We start from the raw sequence: 21911 nt of genomic DNA, 5'->3' as shown, positions 1-21911 counted from the left end.
AAAAAGAAGAAAACACGTTCTGTGGCAGTGATGGCGAACCTTTTTGGCACAGAGTGCCGAAAAGAAAGTGTGTGTATGCTCTTCGTGACCGCGACCTGGAAGAGAAGCTGCTTGGCGGGCATGTGCGCACCGGGAAATGAACTTCCGGTTTCCTGCGCTCGCATGTACACCAACCAGGTAGTGTTCCGGTTACTGGAGCATATGTACGTCTGATGATCAGCTGGCCGCCGCACATGTGCATGCTGTAAATCAGAAGACCAGCTCTTCTAGTTTCTGCTACTGCCACATATGTGAAGGTCACCTGATGGTCATGCACACATGCGAGCCAGAAAACCAGAAAAGGAATGGGCAATGCTGCACCTGCCAGGTGACATGGCTCTGCGTGCCACTTCGATGTCATAGGTTCGCCATCATGGTTCTATAGGACTGCACAACACACAGTCTGTAGGCCCAGAATTTTGTAGATATCCAGCCATTTTAGCAGGTGAGTGGCTGGGGTGGGGAGGAGGATGTTGGGGAAGAGGGAAGAGGCAGAGGGGCTGCTAGAAGAGTGTGTATACGACGCACCCAGATGAAAAATGAGCCATTTTTTTGCTGTTTTTTGCCCGCCCCCCCTCCCCCAGCACTCTGCAAGCCCCCCCCCCCCCCCAGGCTATTCATACCTTTTATTTGCAAAAAATGGGCCCGTTTTTGCAAAAAATGGGCCATTTTGGGAAGGCTTGCAAAGTGCAAAAACTTTTTTCCCCCTTTCGGAAAGCTCTTTAGTTAGAGTGATTGATAAGAATTACATTGATCAAGTGCTGTGCCAGCAGAAATAAGTCTTAGGTGCTGCAAGTTGTCAGCGATTTCCTTCTCTAGATGGATAAATACACCTGGAAACATCTACCTATCTACCTACTCTCTCTCTCCCTACCTACTGTATTTCTTTCTCTCCCCCCCTCTACCTACCTACCTACCTACTCTCTCCCCCTCCCTACCTACTGTATTTCTCTCTCTCTCCCTCTATCTACCGCCCTACCTACTCTCTCTCTCTCTTCCTCCCTCCCTAATGTATTTCTCTCTCTCTCTCTCCCTACCTACTGCATTTCTCTCTCCCCCCTCTACCTACCTACCTACCTACTCTGTCCCTACCTACCTACCTACTGTATTTCTCTCTCCCTACCTACCTACCTACACACACTCTCTCTCCCTACCTACCTACTGTATTTCTCTTTCTTTCTCTAGCCCTTTATCTACCTACCTACGCTCTCCCTATCTACTTACTGTATTTCTCTCTCTCTCCCTCTATCTACCTACCTATTTTTTTAAAAAAATTGCCTCTTCAAAACCTTGGTGCGTCTTATACTCCGGTGCATCTTATACTCTGAAAAATACGGTAGTAAGTGCACAAAGTAATAAATTTCCTTTTTTATATCTTCTTTTTGTAGGTCATTCTTTGGGGCAAAGAATTCAGTGACATTGACTTGGCCATTTCCACCCAGTCACATGACTGCCAAGCTACTGCCACCCGGTCACATGATCACCAAGCCACTCCCACAAAACAGACCACACCTACAGAATAGGTTCTAAACATTTTTGAAACCCACCACTGAACTGTACATATATTCGCTACAAAGAAAACAGAAAGCTACTTCTTTCTATGTCTTTTCTTTCTTTCTGTTCTGCTTTTTGCCTTTCTCCCCCTCCCTTTTTTCATTTCCTTTTTCTTTATTGATTCTCATTGGTTATTAATCTTCTTTTCAAAAGTCTTAATAGAAGAATTATACAAGAAAATAGGTCACAGAACAGAGCTGGTTACTTTGTGGTCAGCCGTTTTTAGGGAAGTGCTGAGCCGCAGAGAAAAACTGTCCAGCAATAGATAGCTTGTTTAGGCAATCCACCCACTCTGGTGTGTGTGTGTGTGTGTGTGTGTGTGTGTGTGTGTGTGTGTAAAGAGATCAGACATAGGACAACACAATACTGCGCTAACACCAATTTAGCTTTGGCTGTTAGTTGACTAAATTCTTGTGTATCATCATCATCATCATTTTAGTCGCGGTCTATCCACTGCAGGATGAAGGCCTCTTCCGCATGTTTCCAACCAATATGGTCCTGAGCTTTCTTTTAACAATTGGGCCAGCCATACTTGCAGATATTGTCAATCCATCTTGTTTTAGGTCTCTTTCATGGAAGAGAACTGAGTAGGGCTCCAGGAACACCATTCAGGTGACCTTGAGCATACAGATAAACCTCCAAGTGCTTCAACGACCCTCTAAGGCAAAGGTTCCCCTCGCACGTATGTGCTAGTCGTTCCTGACTCGTCTCCGCTTCGGCCAAAGAGCCAGTGCTGTCCAAAGACATCTCCGTGGCCATGTGGCCAGCATGACTAAACACTGAAGGTGCACAGAATGCTGTTACCTTTCTACCAAAGAAGTCCCTATTTTTCTACTTGCATGATTTCGAACTGCTAAGTTTGGCAGAAGTTTGGACAAATAATGGGAGCTCACTTCATTACACAGTGCTAGGGATTCGAACTGCCGAACTTCCAACTTTCTGATTGACAAGCTAACTGTCTTAGCCACCGAGCCACCGCATCCCTCCCATGACTCTCTTAAAGTATGTAAAGGAGCAGCTGCCTGCAAGGAGTATAAATCCTTCCATTCCCCATTGTATTGTCAGAGCTGAAGAAGCTTCTCGGATGAGAAGCAAAACATCTTTAAGAAACAACAAGAAAGTGCAGTTGCCTCCTTAAAAAAACACCTTTGGGATTTCATGGAAAAGGTTTTCGCCAAGATAAGCATAACTTTCAAGGATAACCTTCCCCCATGCCCAAAGAGAAAAGTTTTCAATCTGTGTGTGCTACCTGCTCTAACATATGCCTGTCAAAACATGGATACTAACCTCACGGTCGATACAAAAGCTACAAGTGGCACAAAGAGCCATGGAAAAATACATGTTTGGCATTACAAGACAAGATAGAAAGATCTGCACATGGATTAGAGAAGGAAAGTCTACAACGCCATCAAGATTGGCATTGTAAATTGAAAAGGAAATTGGCTGGTCACATAGCAAGAAGCACTGATGACAGGTGGACTAAGGCAGTCATAGAATGGATTCCACTCGATCAAAAGCATCCACTAAAGAGACCTAAAGCAAGATTCTTGTGAATATGTAGCAATAATAAGCCATTTTTCTGATTTGAACTCAATGAATGGCTATTTGATATTTGCGCCTGACAATCACAGAGGTTTTGGAGAAACCGGAAGCATCGCGGTGGGAACAGTTGGCAAAATAATGAGCTCCGAGGAGCCTCGCGAAAAACCTAGCCATGAACTGTGATCAGACGGAGTGTTGGGACCGGGAGAAAGGCTGGCCGACCCAAGAGTAAAGAAAAATTTAAATTTGGAGCTTAAAAAAATTTGTCAGAGATTTAAAACAGCGATTAAGTGTCACTTGGTATACGAAGGGAGGGAAAAGAAAGTGGGGGGAATGGTGACTGCCCAAGAAGATTGTGGCTAATATAATTGGAATTGGAACATTTTTTAAAAAGGGAAAGTCATGGAGAAAACAGAAAAAAATTTACTGAGTGGATTTGGAACTTTTGGTTTTTGAAAGCTATGACAATTTATTGATTTGACTGTATGTGGGATTGTAAAAGCCATCTACTCCAGGAAGGAAAGTATAGGAACATCTGGAAACAAAATACAGCGGAAAAACTTGACCTTGAACACAGGAAAGATAAGTGGAAGATTTTCTAAGGAGTGTAGGGCCATTTCCTGTTGTTGGACTTTGTTTTGCCACAGCTGAGAAAGAAAGTTAAAAACCTTGAAACAAACTGCTTTACTTTGGGATTGGATACTACAGCTGGAAAAATTTGGAAATAAGAAAGAGACTTAATTAAGCGTGGTAAAATATTAAAAACTTGTTAAATTTGAACATGGAGTGTGGGATGTATGAAGAGTTACTCAAAATGTTAAAATGCACGTACAACACTAAAAGCTATTAAAGAACCAGAAAAATCACTGAAATATATAGAACAGGAAATAGGAGAGGAACTGACAAAGAGAAACACAAATGAGAGGCAAGAGGTTAACATGGGGGGGAGGGGGAAGCTGAAAATAAAAACCAGTTAGATAATTCTATTGAGATTTATAGAGACACAAAAAGAGCAGAGAGGAAAAAAGGAAAATGTTATCCAAAAAATATATATATTCAAAAATAGAGAGAGAAACAGTGGGAAGCAAAAAAAGAGAAATCCTAGAGAGGGTTACTCAAATAATTCATAGAAGAATGATAGGGAAAATCCAGAAGAAAGGATATAATACATATAAAAGGGGGGGAAAGAAAAAAAGGAATTAGTAAGGAATAAGGGATAGAAGGACAAATAGAAAACTGATGAAAAATGGAACATCAAAGAGAGCAAGAGATGAATTAAGAGAAAAAAGCTAGGAAAGGAGGAAGGGAAAGAAGAGATGTATTGGTAGAAAATGAAATATGTTAATACTGCTAATGATATATAGTTAAATAAAATAACATTGTTAATTGTGGATAACTAATTAAGTAAAATGCCTGTTATATTAAAATTGAATTTGATGATATATGATACATATAGAAATTAGAATAACAAATGGAAAATGAAATGATAAATGTGGTATATTTTTCAGAAATAGCGAAAAATGATATTGCCTATGTTTTAAGAAAAAAATAAATTTAAGATGAAAATATGGGAAGGAAATAATGGGGCTGAAATTGGAATGGTAATGCGATGCAAAATAAATTATGTATAAGAGAGAATGTAAAAGGGGAAAAACCAGGACAACACTTTGTTTGTAAAAAGAATTTAAAATCTGTAACAAAAAATAAAAAGAAATATTTCAAAAAAGTTTTTTATAGATGATTTTATTAGCTGAAGATCTGATGATCAAAGGGAACCTAATTCTATTATTAAGAAACTAGCCATATCTACAGATCTTCTTAAGAGGCTTGTTATTCTGCACTCCTGTCAAGGTGTAGATGCTCTTCTTTGGGAGCATTGCTCAGTTCCCATGCCGTCTTCCATTACAAGGGTGGCCAAATTACATTTCTTTCACAAAACTTTTAATAGTTAATGAATACTTGAATTGATTTTAATTTATGAATTGGTATTTTTGTATTTTACTGAGTCTTAGCCACCTTAAAATGCTTGTGATTGAGTAGAAAAATGGGGTCTGCCAAATAAATTAGTAAATAAATCAGGTTGCCTAGTTCAGTGACGGTGAAACTTTTCGGCACCGAGTGCCAAAAAGGGAGTGCGTGTGCACTCGTTGGGGACGGGCCCCGGAAAGAAACTGCCAAGTGGGCATGCACGCACCAGGAAATGAACTTCCAGTCAGCACCGGCCAGCTTGTCTTCCAGTTACTGGCGTGCATGAGCATGCGACAATCAGCTGGCCAGTGTGCATATGCACAATGGAAACCGAAAGACCAGCTCTTCCGATTTCTGGCACTGCTGCACATGCAAAAAAACAGTTGATCGTTGCATGCGCATACGTGCCAGAAACTCAGAAGAGGAATGGGTGACACTATGCGTGCCAGCCAATATGGCTCCTCATGCCACTTCGGGCACACGTGTCACAGGTTCGCCATCATGGGTCTAGTTGAAGTTGCATTCCAATCCTTATTAGGCCCAGTCAACAAATCCAACAGTATACAGGTAATCCTTGAATTACTCTATAATTATAACTGAGTCTGAAATATGATTATAAGTCGCAGCGGTCATTAACTGGGTCACCATAGGACTGTGCCTGATTTTAAGCAAATGCAGTGGTTAATAAATGAACCTATTTCCATCAATGGCAGCGTCTGCTGGAAATAGGACAAGAAAATCACACACACACACACACACACACACACACAAACACACACACACACATTCACAAAAGTGAAAATTGTAGTCATGTGACCATACAATGCTGCAAACAGTCATAAATTCAAGCCAGCTGCCAAGTGCCCAAAATGCAAACACAGGACTGCAGTTGTGTATGTGGTTGTGCAGCCATTGGAACTTCAGAACTGGGTTGTAAGTGGCTCTGGGGAAGTCTGTCATAACTCTGAATGGTTGTTAAGCGACTGGTCGTTAAGTGGGGACTACCTGTACTGAGGACTCCCCTACTTGAATTGTCTCTGGTAACAATTCTTTCTCTGCCATCTATGCTTATGTTCTAATAGAACCTCTGCGTGATGTAGACTAATTATGAATTTAGAACTATTTAGACACGCTGTCCTTGATGCAAAAGAATTTAGACACGCTGTCCTTGATGCAAAACAAAAGTTCTATGAAGTTTTACAATCCTTCTGGTACAACAGTGAAGGTTGATCTACATTCCGTTTCCTATCCTCCCTTACCTGTTGACCCTGAATATTCCCTGCTAAGCGTCCACTCTTGCTTTCAAAGACCAGGACTTGGCCAACATGCTGGAACCGAGGAGCTCCGGTGATGTAGAAGGTCCTTTCGTGAAAGCGAGCTAAAGCCACAGAGTAGCCTGTCCAGAAAAGAGAAGAAACAATCTGCGGTTCTTGGATTTGACCAATTTAGCACTTTGGGGCAGATGGTGGGGGAAAAGTCTGTTCTGACTTAGGCTTCCCTAAACCACAAAGCAGATTCCTTGTCCTGACGAAAAAATCATTTTTATTAAGTTATTATGAATTCCTCACATTCACATCCAGCAAAGTCTTTCGAGGGAGGATTTACAGTCACAGACCTTATCTGGCTTGGAGAGCTGCCAGGCCGGTATCTTCAAAACTTGGCAAGGAGTCTTGGAGAGTCACGAACCAATGAAGCAAACTAATTGTCTCCTGCAAACTCCACTCCCCTTTGGCTCCTTTTTTATTTCCTCGGGGAGGGCCATTCATTGTCCACCTGTGGCCTTACTCTCAAGTCGACCCCTGATCTTTAGCTGTTCTCTTCGCATGGCAACTCTGCGCATGCGCACACTGGGAACAGGTTCCAGCTGTTCCTCTGCCTCACTAATGTCTGACTGTGAAGGCAGCTGATAAAAGTCAGACAGCCCCATCACTGCCTCTGATGCAGAGCCCTCATCAGAGTCTTCTCCAGACTCCAGGACTGACCCATGTTCCTCCCCAACCTCCTTACTGTCCGAATCTGCTGCCAGCTCTGCTGGCCTCTGGCAGGCGACAACCAAGACCATTCTCCATCACTCACCTATGTAGGACTCACTGATACTGGTGTTCAGGAATTTTATCTGAGGAGGTTCTCCAAAGGATGATTCTTCTAATCCTCCAGTCCAGCTATAAGCACCGACAACCCCAGTCACTGCATGTTCCTGAAGAGAAAAGGAAACAAGGAAGAGATGAAAGAAGAACAATTTATCTATCCTCATACACACATGTAGCCTTGTCACCCAGTAGAGGTGGTCCCCAATTTACGACCACAAACTGACCCCAAAATTTTTGTTGTTAAGTGAGTCATTTCTCAAGTGAATTTTGTCCCATTTTACGCCCTTTCTTGCCCCAGTCATTAAGCAAATCATTGCAGTTGTTAAGTTAGTGATACGGTTGTTAAGTGAATCTGTCTTCTCCATGGACTCAGCTTCTCAAAAGGTTGTAAAAGATGATCACACAACCTAGGGGCACTGCAGCCGTCATAAATATGAACTGGCTGCCAAGTGTCTGAATTTTGATCACATGATCGTGGGGATGTTGCAACTATCATGATTGTGAAAAACGGTCATAAATCACTTTTTTCAGTGCCACTGTAATTGCAAACAGTCGCTAAATGAACTGTTGAAAATTGAGGCCTACCTGCACCAGAGAAATGTAAAAGAGCCATGCGTTTGTTTTTTTATTGTATTGCACTCAAAGTCCCTCTGTGAGATGGTCCAAAAATGTGAAAAATAAATAAATAAATCCCCATTCCCTCACCCACAAGGAAACTACCAGTGACGTGCGGTGAGGTTTATGGCTGGTGAGGCACTGATGTCACCACAATTAGATTTACGGGGGGGGGGGGGGGTGCAACTTCCAACAAAAAGCAGCAACCGGAGAAAAGCAGCGAGGGGCGAGGAAGCTCAAGAAGCCTCAAAAAGTCCTGCCTAATAGTAGAGGATGCTTTTTTGAGGCTTTTTTAAACAGTTAAGCAGAGTCATCAGCAGCTAGCTCAGCCTCGCCTCAGCTGTCGCCTGAGAGGCTGAGCTCGCTAAAGCCTCACAGCAAGCTCTCGTATGTTTTTCTTTTCTTTTCATGATGATAGGTGAGGCTGTGCCTCACTTGCCTCACCTGACTGCACTTCACTGGAAACTACCCATGTCTCCCTGAAAATAAGACAGGGTCTTATATTATTTTTTGCTCCAAAGACGCATTAGGACTTATTTTCCAGTTAGGTCTTATTGGAGGGAGGGGGGGGGGAAATGGTACTAAATACGTCCATCTGGCTAATGAACTTAACTGGGGCTGATTTTTGTGGTAGGGCTTATATTATGAGCATCCTGAAAAATCATGCTAAGGCTTATTTTTCCAGTTGGGTCTTATTTTCAGGCAAACATGCTACATACAGATTTTAATAACTGATTTTCACTCTTGCCTATGGGTTCAGAGCAGCCTACTAACGAATCCTTTAAAAAAAAAAAGTATGTGGGTATTGTGGGTCACTTGTGACTTTCAGCTGTGAGAACAGACAGATGAAAATTTTCTCACTCTCCCCCCCCCCCTTTTTTTTTTTTCTCCTTTGGATTTAGAGAAGTACTCCAGGTCAAAATGTGCTGAACCATGGAGAACTAGGCAGGCAGGGAGGAACTGAGACGAGGCAGGTTGCAGTAACAAACAACCTTTATTGTAACAGCTAACAATGCAAAGTGCAAGGCAACTCCCGAACTGGCAACAACAATGGACATCTGACAGCTCTTTATATAGTAACTGTCAGACGACTAAACCAATCAGGAGGCTGTGTTTCCCCACTGACAGGCTGCTCTCGTCTTAGCCCAGTGGTTGGCAAGCCGCGGTTCGCGAGCCACACGCGGCTCTTTACACATTTTAATGCGGCTCTTCTGTGTGCCGGGCGCCCGCTCCCCTCCCTCCTCTCGGGCACTTCAAAACAAGCGCCACTTTCCCTTTTTTCGACCCACAATGATTAGGGAGGATCCTGAAGTCGGGCGGGGACGAGAAGCGAGGAGGCAGAAAAAGAAACGGAGGCTAAGGAGCTTCCCCCCGCCCCCTCCCAGCAAAAATCTAACAGGGGAGCCGGGCGGGCAGTAGCAAATTAGCCGATCACGCGGCGTGATCGGTTAATTTGCTACTGCCCACGCAGCGTGATCGGCTAATTTGCTACTGCCCGCCCGGCTCCCCGGTTAGATTTTTGCTGGGAGGGGGCGAGGGGGAAGCTCCTTGGCCTCCGTCTCTTTTTCTCCCTCCTCGTTTCTTGGGGCTCCACCAATGGGGGAGCAAGGCCCGCCCAGCGCCAGGCTTTGGGCTAACACAGAGATCTGCAAAGTTGGCTGTTTTAAGACTGGTGGACTTCAATTCTCAGAATTCTGGGAGTTGAAGTCCACCAGTCTTAAGAGCCAATTTTGCAGATCCCTGGGCTAATATGATTGATGCCCTTGGTGGACTTCAATTCTCAGAATTCTGGGAGTTGAAGTCCACCAGTCTTAAGAGCCAATTTTGCAGATCCCTGGGCTAATATGATTGATGCCCTTGGTGGACTTCAATTCTCAGAATTCTGGGAGTTGAAGTCCACAAGTCTTCAAGCTGTCAGGTTTGAAGACCCTGGGTTTTTTTTTCTAAAGGGTTGGGGGTGCGAGGGTCTTGCAACTTGACAGCTTTAAGACTTGCATGCTTCAATGCCAGAGTTCCTGAGCCAACATGACTGGAGGAGGAATTCTGGGAGTTGAAGTCCACAAGTCTTAAAGCTGTCAGGTTTGAAGACCCCTGGGGTTTTTTTTCTAAAGGGTTAGGGGTGCAAGGGTCTTGCAACTTGACAGCTTTAAAACTTGCGTGCTTCAAATGCCAGAGTTTATTGAAACTAAAAACAGTGTACCATCCTACGTATTTTCGGTTTTAAAAATGTGGCTCTCAAAATAAATTTCAATCGTGGTTTTGGCGAGATTTGGCTCAGTTGAAAAAAAAGGTTGCCCACCACTGTCTTAGCCAATCAGGGGGGTTCTGCAGCCGGCATGGCTTTTGGCAGTGTCATAAGTCCGAGGACTTAAAACATCCATCCCCATGCCTTAAAATCCCAAGTCTCTGCTTTTTTTAGCCTTTTTGTTTTTTTAATATGACAAAAGCTTATATTTTCACAAAGGATATAAATTAGTATTGTGTTGTCTACTTACTGGTGTAAGAAGGGCGCTGAATCCACCTTGGGAAAATTCTTTCTCGAAAAAACTGCTGGTTAAGGCATCAGGTGACGGTTTAGAGACTCCTTTTTCCAAGAAGAAAAATGACGAATAAGAGCAACTATTGGCAACAGCATCAAAATACTTGAAATTTACAAATCATGTGATAAATTTATGCATTTCTGATGCTGCTTGTGGCTGCTATGAGCCTCGCTGCTTTAAGGCCTGTTGTGTGATGTCAGGATTGTGGAGTCCTCGGGGTTACGACTATAACGGAGCTTCCCCATTATGGTCATAAGTTGTAAGGGTTGTATAATGGATCAGTTACATAACCAACCTGATTTTAGGACATTTTTAACAGCAGCCGGTAAGCAAATGCAACAGTGATTAAGTGCGGACATTGTGTGCAAATGCCGTCATTAAACAAACCGGTTATTCAATATGGTACTGTGCTGCCAAAAAACCCCCAGAAAAGCCAGTTTTCCTTATTACCAAGCACCTGAAGTCAGTCATGTGACCATGAGGAGGGGGCACTGTTAGAACTTCGAATCCAGGTTATAAGTATCACTAGAAGTAGGTTGTAATTTTGACTGGTCACTAAGCGGCCAGTCAGAAGTCGAGCAGTACCTGCAATAACATTATGAATGAAGTAAATGCTCTTGTTCCCTCAATGAGCATGCCGTTTGCCAAATTTTAAAAGTTTCATTTATCTTTTTATTTATCTTTTTCAGTTCTCTAGAGATGGATTGAATTATTGCTCCCCTGAAGAGCAAAGGTGGGTTGGCTCTCCATCCAATAATATTTACCTCAGCCTTAAGATAAATTATTTTATTTACCTCAGCCTTAAGATAAATTATTTTATTTACCTCAGCCTTGAGATAAATTGCAGAGAAGAACAGGGAAGCTCTTATAGTTTGCCAGCGAAAGAAACTTTAAGCATTAAAAAAAAAATAAACAAATCACCTTCCAAAGAGCATCAGAAAGAGAATGATTGGAAAATCATGAGTTCAAACCTTCAATATTGAAGATCTTATCCTTCAGCTGTTTCTGAAGCTGTTCAAGGGTGTTAAAACTTTCCACCGGGAAAACATTTTCATTTGATGAAGCAATTCTGCGTAACTCATCTTGAGCTGTCAAGAAATTCCGACCAACCTGATAGATACAAAGGGGAGGGCGGGAGAGGGATACACTGGATAATATATCTATGGAAATTCTCAGTCATCCAGGTCATGGTTGTCCCAAAGGCGTTTTTTCAATAAGCAACTGGATTTTGTTTTGTTTTTCCTTGAAAATGTTTTGCTTCTCATCCAAGAAGCTTCTTTGGCTCTTGAAGCTTCTTGGATGAGAAGTGAAGAGCTGAAGAAGCTTCTTGGATGGGAAGCAAAACGTCTTCAAAGAAAATCCAGAAAATCCAGTTGCCTCTTGAAAAAGCACCTTTGGGACAAGATAATATAGATAGTCCTTAACTTATTATTTTATTTATTTATTTATTTATTTGATTTGTTAGCCGCTCCCTCTCCACAAGGGACTCGGGGCGGCGTACAATAAATAAAAACACATATATATATTACATTACACGGAGGAGGTAACAACCATTACAATACATAAAATAATAATAATAAAATTAGGAATTAAAATACCCCAGTTTAAAATTACTTATTTAAAAAGACTGTCAGGAGGAATAAGATGGAATTATGGTTGAGCCAGGCCAGATAATTGAAAAAGGTGGGTCTTGAGTTTTGAACGGAAGGAGCGGAGGTCGGTGGTAATCCTAATGTCGAGGGGGAGGTCATTCCAAAGGGCTGGGCCCATCACAGAGAAGGCCCTACTCCTGGGTGTCGCCCTCTGGCATTGTTTAGTGGACGGCACCCGGAGAAGTCCCTCTCTGTGAGAGCGGATTGGTCGTAGGGATGTATGGGGCAGGATGCGATCCCGCAGGTAGTTAGGTCCTGTGCCATGGAGCGCTTTGAAGATGGTAATCAAAACCTTGAAACGCACCCGATAGGCCACAGGAAGCCAGTGCAGCTCGCGCAGGAGAGGTGTTACATGGGAGTATCTAGTACTCCCCATAATCACCTGCGCGGCCGCATTCTGGACCAACTGTAGTCTTCGAGTGCATCTCAAGGGAAGCCCCATGTAGAGAGCATTGCAGTAGTCTAGGCAGGACGTCACCAGCGCATGGGTGACTGTGCGTAAGGCATCCCAGTCCAATAGGGGGCACAATTGGTGCACCAGGCGAACCTGGTGGAACGCCCCCCTTGCCACAGCTGTTACATGGTCATCCATGGACAGCCGGGCATCCAGGAGGACGCCCAAATTGCGCGCCCGCTCCATGGGGGCCAGTTGCTCACCCCCAATGGCCAGAGATGGAAGCAACTGGTTGAACCGGGGGGCCGGAAGCCACAGCCACTCCGTCTTGGAGGGGTTGAGTTTGAGTCTGTTGTCACCCATCCAGACCCGTACGGCTTCCAAACACCGGGACATCATGTCGACGGCCTCGTTGGGGTGGTTCGGGTGGAAATGTACAGCTGCATATCATCAGCGTACAGATATCCCACCCCAAAACCACGAATGATCTCGCCCAGCGGCTTCATATATGTGTTGAACAGGAGAGGCGAGAGGACCGACCCCTGTGGCACCCCACAAGTGAGGGGGCTCAGGGTCGACCTCTGCTCCCCTGCCAACACATGTTGCATCCGGCCGGAGAGGTAGGAGCCGAACCATCGTAGAACGGTGCCCCTAACCCCCAGCCCCTCCAGCCGGTGCAAAAGGATACCATGGTCGATGGTATCAAAAGCCGCTGAGAGATCTAATAGGACCAGGATAGAGGAACAGCCCCTATCTCTGGCCCTCCAGAGATCATCGACCAACGCGACCAAGGTCGTCTCCGTGCTGTGCCCGGGTCGGAAGCCAGACTGGCGCGGGTCTAGATAATCATTTTCCTCCAGGTGACGTGGGAACTGTTGGGCCACCACACTCTCTACAACCTTCGCTAAAAAGGGAAGGTTGGAGACAGGACGATAATTGGCTAGCTCCGTTGGGTCCAGGGAAGGCTTCTTGAGTAAGGGTCTCACCACCGCCTCTTTCAAGGCGGCCGGTAAAGACCCCTCACCCAATGAAGCGTTCACTAGTGAGCGCTTATCACAATTGAGTTATCACAATTGAGCCCCAAATTTCTGTTACTAAGCGAGACAGTTAAGTGAGTTTTGCCCCCAAAACTCCTACCTTGCCACCGTTGTTAAGTGAATTATTGCAGTTGTGAAGTTAGTAACCTGATTGTTATGTGAAAGTCGCAAAAGGGGATCACATGACCCCGGGACACTGCAAATAAATGCTAGTTGCAAGCAACTAAAATTTAATGATATGACTACAGGGATGCTACAACATTCATAAGTGTGATAAATGGTCATGTCACTTTTTTCAGTGCTATTGTAACTTTGAACAGTCACTAAATGAATGGTTGTAAGTTGAGGACTACGGGTAAGAACAAATTTGTACTAACTTCCCAGAACTTTACATTCCTTTCCCTTTCTAGCTATCAATTAGGTCAATTTCATCCAAGATATTTCCTGGACTTAAAAGTGACTTCCAATGAATCTTCCAATATATCGTCAGTAGGGTGAACAGCAAGGGGCTCCAGTGCTCAGTATGATGGTGTTAGAAGTGTTGTTCGCGATCCGGACTGACTTCCAGTCAAAAAGTCCAGGATCCAGTTACAGAGGGAGATGTTCAGTCCCAACAGGGTCAGCTTCCCCATCAGGTGTTGGGGAATGATAGTGTTGAATGATGAACTAAAGTCTATGAACAGTGTTCGTACGTATGAGCTTTTGTTTTCTAGGTGAGTGAGGGCTAGATCAGTGATGGCGAACTTATGGCACGCGTGCCACAGGTGGCACACGGAGCCATTTGTCAGGGCGCGCTGGCCAGCTGAGTTCACCCTTTTTAAAAGCCATTTTTTGCCATCCCCAGGCTCCAGAGGCTTTATAGGAGCCTGGGGAGGGTGAAAAGAGCCCCCCTCCGCTCCCCTTCTGAGGCCCTCCAGAGGCTTCATGAGCTTCCGTGAAGCCTCCGGAGCACAAAAAACTGTCCCTACGGGCAAACCGGAAGTTCAGGAACGGACTTCCGGTTTGCTCAGAGGGTCATTTTGACTGCTCCGGAGGCTTCAGGGAAGCCTCCTGAAGCCTTCAGAATGCTCAAAACGACCCTCCAAGCAAACCGGAAGTTACTTCCGGTTTGCTCAGAGGATTTGGAAGTCACTTCCGGTTTGCTTGGAGGGTCATTTTGAGCGCTCCGAAAGCGTCAGGGAAGCCTCCTGACAGTCCCTGAAGCCTTCGGAGTGCTCAAAACGACCCTCATTTCCGGTTTGCTCGGAGGGTCGTTTTGAGCGCTCCGAAGGCATCAAGGAAGCCTCCTGACGGTCTCTGAAGCCTTTGAAGCGCTCAAAACGACCCTCCGAGCAAACCTCCTGAAGCCTCCAGAGGGCGTCCGGGGCGGCGGGGAAGGCTGTTTTCGCCCTCCCCAGACTCCTATAAAGCCTCTGGAGCCTGGGGAGGGCGAAAAAAGCATGTAAAAATGGGGGGGAGCACCTGTAGTGCATGCATGCGCACTGGGGGGTCGCGCATTGCATTATAGGTTCAGCACGCCTGCACATGACACCCCCCCGCGCTCCCCCCACGTATGGCACGCAAAGCAAAAAAGGTTCACCATCACTGGGTTAGATGGAGTGTAGTGGATGCGATTCGAGCGGTATGCAAACTGCAGTGGATCCAATGTTACGGGCAGCAGGGTCTTTATGTGCCTCATGATGAGCCTCTCGAAGCACTTCATGATGATGGGAGTAAGTGCAACGGGACGATAGTCATTGAGGCAGGACACTGATGGTTTCTTCGGCATGGGGACGATGGTCATTGTCTTGAAGCATTTTGGGACAACAGTGGTGCTCAGAGAGATATTGAAAATGTCGGTGAAAACATTTGCCAGTTGGTCTGCACATCCTCTGAGCACTCTGACAGGAATATTGTCTGATCCCGCAGGTTTCCATGGGTTGACTCTGCTTAGAGCTTTCCTCACGTCAGTAGTGGAGAGACAAAGTATCTGGTCATTGAAAGGAGGTATGGTCTTCCTAGCTGTCACGTCGTTCTGTGTTTCGAAACGGGTATAGAAACTGTTTAATACATCTGGAAATGAGCCATTACTCTCACAGGCAGATGGTGATGTTCTGTAATTAGTGATGGCTTGGATGCCCTGCCACATACACCATGTGTTGCCGTTGTTTGTGAAGTGTTGGTGGATGCTCTGGGCATGCGCACGCTTTGCTTCTCTGATGGCCCGGGACAGAGTGGCTCTCGCCGTTCTTAGAGCTGCTTTATCCCCTGCCCTGAATGCAGAATCTTGGGATTTCAGTAGAGCACGCACGTCTCCAGTTATCCACGGCTTCTGGTTGGAGTGTGAGATAATTTTCTTGGAGACTGTGATATTATCAATGCACTTGCTGATGTAGCTGGTCACTGACAATGTGTCCTCCTCCAAGTCAATGGAGTCACCGTTGCTTGCAGACACCCTAAACATGTCCCATTCAGTGCATTCAAAGCAGTCATGAAGAGCAGAGATGGCTCCTGCTGGCCTGCTTCCTGCTTCCGAACTGGTCTTGAATGCCTGATGAGTGGTCTGTATGCTGGAATTAACATAACAGAGATGTGGTCTGAGTAGCCAGGGTGGGAGCAGAGCTTTGCCCGATATGCACCCGGGATATTTGTATAAACAACATCCAGCGTGTTTTCCCCTCTGGTTGCAAAGTCCACATTTTGATGAAATTTAGGGAGCACAGTTCTGAGATTTGCATGATTGAAATCTCCGGCAACAATAAACAACCCATCAGGGTGTGTGTTTTGCAGTTCATTGATGGTCCGGTAAAGTATACAGAGCGCTTCCTTAGCATTAGCGCTGGTGGGATATACACTTCGAGTATAATAGCAGTGGTGAATTCCCTGGGTAGATAAAAAGGTCTACATCTCACAACCATAAACTCCACAAGCGGTGAGCAGTAGGTGGAAACGAGGACAGAGTTTTTACACCATTCTGTGTTGATGTATACACACAGACCGCCGCCACGAGTCTTACTGCACTGAGCTGCATTTCTGTCGGCACGAAACGCAGTTAACCTGTCCAGATGAATAGCAGCATCCGGAACTCTACCACTCAACCATGTCTCCGTAAAAACAAAGATGCAGCAGTGTCTGTACTCATGCCGTATAGCTTGCTGGAGTCTGATGTAATCTAATTTATTGTCCAGGGAGCAGACATTTGCTAGAAGGATGGATGGTAGAGCAGGCCAGCTAGGGTTTGCCTTTAGCCTAGCATTAACCCCTGCTTGCTTTCCATGCTTCCGCTTCCTCTCGCACTGCTTCCGATGCCCCCTCCTCCATCCGCTGGTCTCTGGCGATGCTGGGGTCCGAGGGCCTGGACCTCAGACCAAGCCGAGGTTGCGCAGCTTCTTCCACAAATCATCATTAATGGCGTTGGAGTTATTTCTATATTTCCATAGTGTCTGCCGAAGGTACACATAAACGCCAGTTGTTCTGACATCCACATGTTCCGTGGGACAGGATACAACATAAAAATAGCACCACTTTTGGATCCAGGATGGCCGCTGCGAGCTACTGATGCGCCGCCAGGAAGCCATGAAACGTTACTTTATGGCAGAAATATATTAAAAAATATGGTTTTCGTTTGAACCTGGATTCATATCTTGCTATACCAATATACAGGTATAGCAAGATATGGTTTTGACTCAGGATTATCTGTATGAGTTAGTTCCTCGGAAACTGAAAAAGCTTCACCTATCCTATGCACTTTGACTCCTGAATCATCTCTGTCCTGCTAGAATAGAGTTTCCCAACCTGGCAATTTTAAGAAGAATGGATTTCAAATCCCAGAATTCTCCAGCCAGTGCATCCAGTCCTTTAAAGAAGCTCTTGAGCTTCCAAAATTCTTAGACCATCTTTCCACAACCTGATGTCCTCCAGATAGACTTCAACTTCTAAAATGTTTAACCAGCAATGGCAAAATCATCAGATTGTTCAATATTGTCTTGAACCCTTTGAAGAAGCTCCTAAAGTTGTCTAGATTTTGCCCAGTGGGGTGTGCCCAGCCTCTCTTGGAAGACAAGGAATGCTCAAAGTTTCATATTTAATAAAATCAGATCTTGACAAGATGTCAGTGACTAGAGGTGCCATTACTAATTCCCACATATCCTTGTTTGAAGTCCACCTAGAGCAGTATTTTCAACCTTGGCAACTTCTGAATATGTGACTTCAAGTACCAGAAAGTTCTTCAATGGCCATGTTGGCTGAGGAATTCTGGGATCTGCAGTCCACAACCAGCGTGGCCAGTGATGAGAATTCTGGGAGTTGGAGTCCATGCATCTGGAAATGGTCAAGATTGGGAAATGTTGATCTAGAACCACTGCTCCACCCAATTTCCCTGCATACCCCAATGGCATAACGGATTATTCCTTTTTTGTTGGCAGCTTCTGTTGCCTGTTCAAATGTGGTCTTTCTGTCATTGGAGATTCCATCCGTCAGGACAATGAGCAGCTTCTTGCTGTGAGGGCGCATGCCATGATTTGTTGTGAAGACTTTGTCTCTGTAAAGAGAACCACAACTGAGTGGGTCTATAAGGCACATCGGAGGCTTTTCCCTCCCTCCCTCCTTCCCTTCTCTGGTACTCACACCACATGGACAATTGCCGATGGAGTGAAGGTTTGTCCCTTATAACGTTTGAAGTTGTGGATAAGATCTTTAATCTTTTCTCTAGTGTTGTTATAGGTCGCGAAATCAAAAACAAGCGAAAATATGGAAGAGTACTGAACTGCAGCAAACTGGGGATAGAAAAAGAAAAAAGATACTTGTGTGTATGTGTGTGTAATACACACACAGAGAGAGAGAGATATTGTATGCACATATACACAGTATATATAAATACTTTTAACATAGACAGGAAAGAAACAAGAATAGTAGATAACTAAGAGCTGTGGTGGCGCAGAAGTCAGAATGCAGTACTGCAGACTATTTCTGCTGCCTGCCAGCTGCCTGCAATTTGGCAGTTCAATTCTCAGTAGGCTCTAGGTTGACTCAGCCTTCCATCCATCCGAGTTCAGTAAAATAAGGACCCAGATTGTTGGGGTCAATATGCTGACTCTGTAAACCGCTTAGAGAGGGCTGTAAAGAACTGTGAATATACAGTAAGTCTAAAAGCTTTTGCTAACCACCAAAAGGAGACACATCACAAAATTTAGTCATATTCCCCATCTATTCTCAGAGTTGTCAGAAGTACATCTACTGTTATTTGCATCACATATTCATTCTTTCAAATGCAATAAAAATCTGATTGATCTTTATGTGAATTTCACATTAAAAGTTTATCAGTGACCATTGTCCAGTGACAAATCAAGAAAGAATTTCCACTATTGAGTAATTGACTTAGTATCTAAAACTAAAAATATAATAAGTTCCCTTTTTGTTTAATGTTGACCTAGCACCTTCCATCCCCCCCAAAGATATTTAGTAACTTCCCTGATATAGTGTTTCTCCGATAATAAGACAGGGTCTTATTTTCTTTTGATCCACGAAATAAGCCCTTGGCCTTATTTTCGGGGAGGTCTTATTATTTTTGAGGTGCAGGGGGCTGCGAGCATGGGCTCCTCATGGCTGCTGCTGTGTTGCAATATTTTCGGGGAAGATTTATTTTGGGGGGAGTGCTTATTTTAGCGCATGAGCTCAAAAGCCCGATTGGGCTTATTATCCGGTGAGGTCTTATTTTGGGGAAAACAGGGTACAATGTTTGGTTCTCCTGCACTTATTATAGGAGCTACAGATCCATAGCAATAGACGCTGGGGAAACTCTGGTAACGTTCTCTTAATGACCCCTCACCTTTCTTCCTGCAGCCTCAATTCTTAAAAATATTACTACAGGTAGTCCTCAACTTACAACCACAACTGAGCCCAAAGTTTATGCTGCTAAGTGAGAATTTTGTTAAGCGAGTTTTGCCCCATTTTACGACTTTTCTTGCTACATTTGTTAAGTGAATCACTGCAGTCCTTAAATCAAGTTGTTAAATGAATCTCGTTTCCCCACTGATTTTGCTTATCAGAAGGGGTTCATGTGACCCTGGGGCACCGGAACCGTCATAAATGTCAGTTGTCACACATTCAAATGTAAATCACATGACCATGAGATGCTGCAACGGTCACAAGTGTGAAAAATGGTTGTAAGTCACTTTTTCAGTGGCATTGTAACTGCAAATGGTCACTAAATGGACTGTTGCAAGTCGAGTACTACCTGTACATAGGAAATCCATATAGTCAATTATTCTCAACCCACTAGATGTGTTGAACCTCCAGGATGCCAAATGTAAAAAGTCAGGATGGAAAGCCACAGCCATAATAAGTAGCAAAGAATCAAAGTTGCTCTACAGACTGGCCCCATCCTCTGCAGACTAACCCCGCCCTCCAAATAGAGGGAGGAATATAGAAGAACAGAGAGAGAGAGAGACAGACAGAGAGAGAGAGAGACAGAGAGAGAGAGGGAGAGAGAGAGAGAAGGAGAGAGAGAGACAGAGAGAGAGTGATAAAGAGAGAGTGACGAGAGACAGAGAGAGAAACAGAGACACAGACACACAGAGAGAGAGATACACAGAAAGAACCATGATTGGGTAACTAGCCAATGTTGGGTAGCATAGAGCAGCTCTAAAGCAAAACACGCAGAAAGCCAAGCTGTAGTTATTCCATAAAGGGGTTGAAATTATCAGTCCCACATGCCCTGCATGTTCTCAGATCTTGCTCTCACCTGCACATCTGCCCCAGCCACCGAGTTCATCAGGTTCAGGAAGAAGTTCTTCATGATGTGGAGGTCAGGGTCTTCAATGCTCCCAGAATCATCATATAAAATCACAGCGTCCACACCAAAGACACACTCTGGGTGGACAAGAAGGAAGAGAGATTGAATCACTTTAGCATTATCTTAGCAAATTTCCAGATGTTGGTGGGAAAATTTTCCTGGGTTTTCTATATTTGGCATATACATTTAACAGATAGATTGGTAGAGGGAGGGAGGAAGAGAAAGAGAGAGCGATGGAGAGAGAGAGAGAAAAAAAGAAAGAGATGATAGATAGATGATAGATGATAGATAGATAGATAGATAGATAGATAGATAGATAGATAGATAGATAGATAGATAGATAGATAGATAGATAGATAGATAGATAGATAGATAGATAGGCAGGCAGGCAGGCAGGCAGGCAGGCAGGCAGGCAGGCAGGCAGGCAGGCAACAAACAAACAAACAAACATTTTTTGCCCCATTTTACGATGTTTCTTGGCCAATAATTATTTAATGTGCTATCATTGACATTTTTACTGTCAAGGAGAAGAATAATTCCTTGCAGAACATTTTGCCTTGGCTAGCTTCTGAGAGAGATGGGTGCCATTTTTATCCTTTCTCAAGTAGCAAGGATCTTGGCACAATCTAGCTTTCAAATCTAATGGGCAAATGCACGATGTAAAAAAGATGTTGAGATTCTAGAAAGAGTGTAGAGAAGAGCAAAAAAGATGATTAGGGGATTGGAGGCCAAAACATGTGAAGAACGGTTGCAGGAACTGGGCATGGCTAGTCTAGTGAAGAAAAGGACCAGGGATAACATTATAGCAGTGTTCCAATATCTCAGGGGCTGCCACAAAGAAGAGGAAGTCAAGCTATCCTCCAAAGCACCTGAGGGTAGAACAAGAAGCAATGGGTGGAAACTAATCAAGGAAAGAAGCAGTCTAGAACTAAGGAGAAATTTCCTGACAGTTAGAACAATTCATCAGTGGAACAACTTGCCTCCAGAAGTTGTGAATGCTCCAACACTGGAGCAGTTGTTGGATAACTGTTTGTCTGAAGTGCTGTAGGGCTTTCTGTCTAAGCAGGGGATTGGACTAGAAGACCTCCAAGGTCCCTCCCAACTCTATTATTCTATTGCATTCTATTCATCTGACCTTGGAAAGCTGGCTGGATCTCCTTCACATTTGCATCGAAGCCATTCAGAATATAGCAGATGCCGTTCAGATAATCGAGTTGTCCACATCTTCGTTCCCAAGTGGGACCACAGGCCTGTGTATGGGAAGAGTCAACACAAACAGCTCTTGTAAACTTTGGCAGTCAACAAGAATTCTCCATTATATACCCAGAGAAGCTCAAGTCTTTCTGAGCGATGGGCTCATATTCTCTACAACAGATTATAGGATTCATACTAATGTTTTTTATTGTGTTTAGATTGTCTTTTAAAATTCTATTTGAGTGCCGCTTACCATTATTTTGGATTCAGACGCTTCATCAGCAGCCAATGAAAGACCTAAAGATATTCTAGGAACATTCTTGGCATCTGAAAAGATAGAGTAGGGAGTTGGACTAGAAGACCTCCAAGGTCCCTTCCAACTCTGTTATGCTGTTATTCTGTTTTCCCCTATTTCACATATCACTTTAAAGCACACACATCTAACCAAGCTAGGCTTTTTAAAAAAATAAATAATAGCTCATGATGGATTTTGTTGGTCTTATTTGTGGTTCAA

At 44.2% G+C, this 21911-nt stretch overlaps 1 protein-coding gene across 1 annotated transcript in view; it reads right to left on the bottom strand.

Moving 5' to 3' along the window:
* LOC309381849 (integrin alpha-X-like) overlaps positions 1-21911 on the bottom strand; it is a 62557-nt gene that overhangs the window by 28801 nt on the left and 11845 nt on the right. Inside the window, exons 4-12 of the mRNA XM_081933136.1 lie at positions 21651-21724; positions 21339-21453; positions 20153-20280; positions 18037-18185; positions 17797-17950; positions 11320-11458; positions 10304-10392; positions 7180-7300; positions 6363-6499 (exon numbers count right to left, since the gene is read on the bottom strand). Coding sequence (XP_081789262.1) covers positions 6363-6499; positions 7180-7300; positions 10304-10392; positions 11320-11458; positions 17797-17950; positions 18037-18185; positions 20153-20280; positions 21339-21453; positions 21651-21724 — 1106 coding nt within the window. The remainder of the gene's footprint in view (positions 1-6362; positions 6500-7179; positions 7301-10303; positions 10393-11319; positions 11459-17796; positions 17951-18036; positions 18186-20152; positions 20281-21338; positions 21454-21650; positions 21725-21911) is intronic.

Source organism: Natrix helvetica, assembly GCF_964273705.1.
Source record: "Natrix helvetica genome assembly, chromosome: Z".
NCBI classification, from domain to species: Eukaryota; Metazoa; Chordata; class Lepidosauria; order Squamata; family Natricidae; genus Natrix; species Natrix helvetica.
This window is presented reverse-complemented; position numbering and strand designations above follow the sequence as displayed.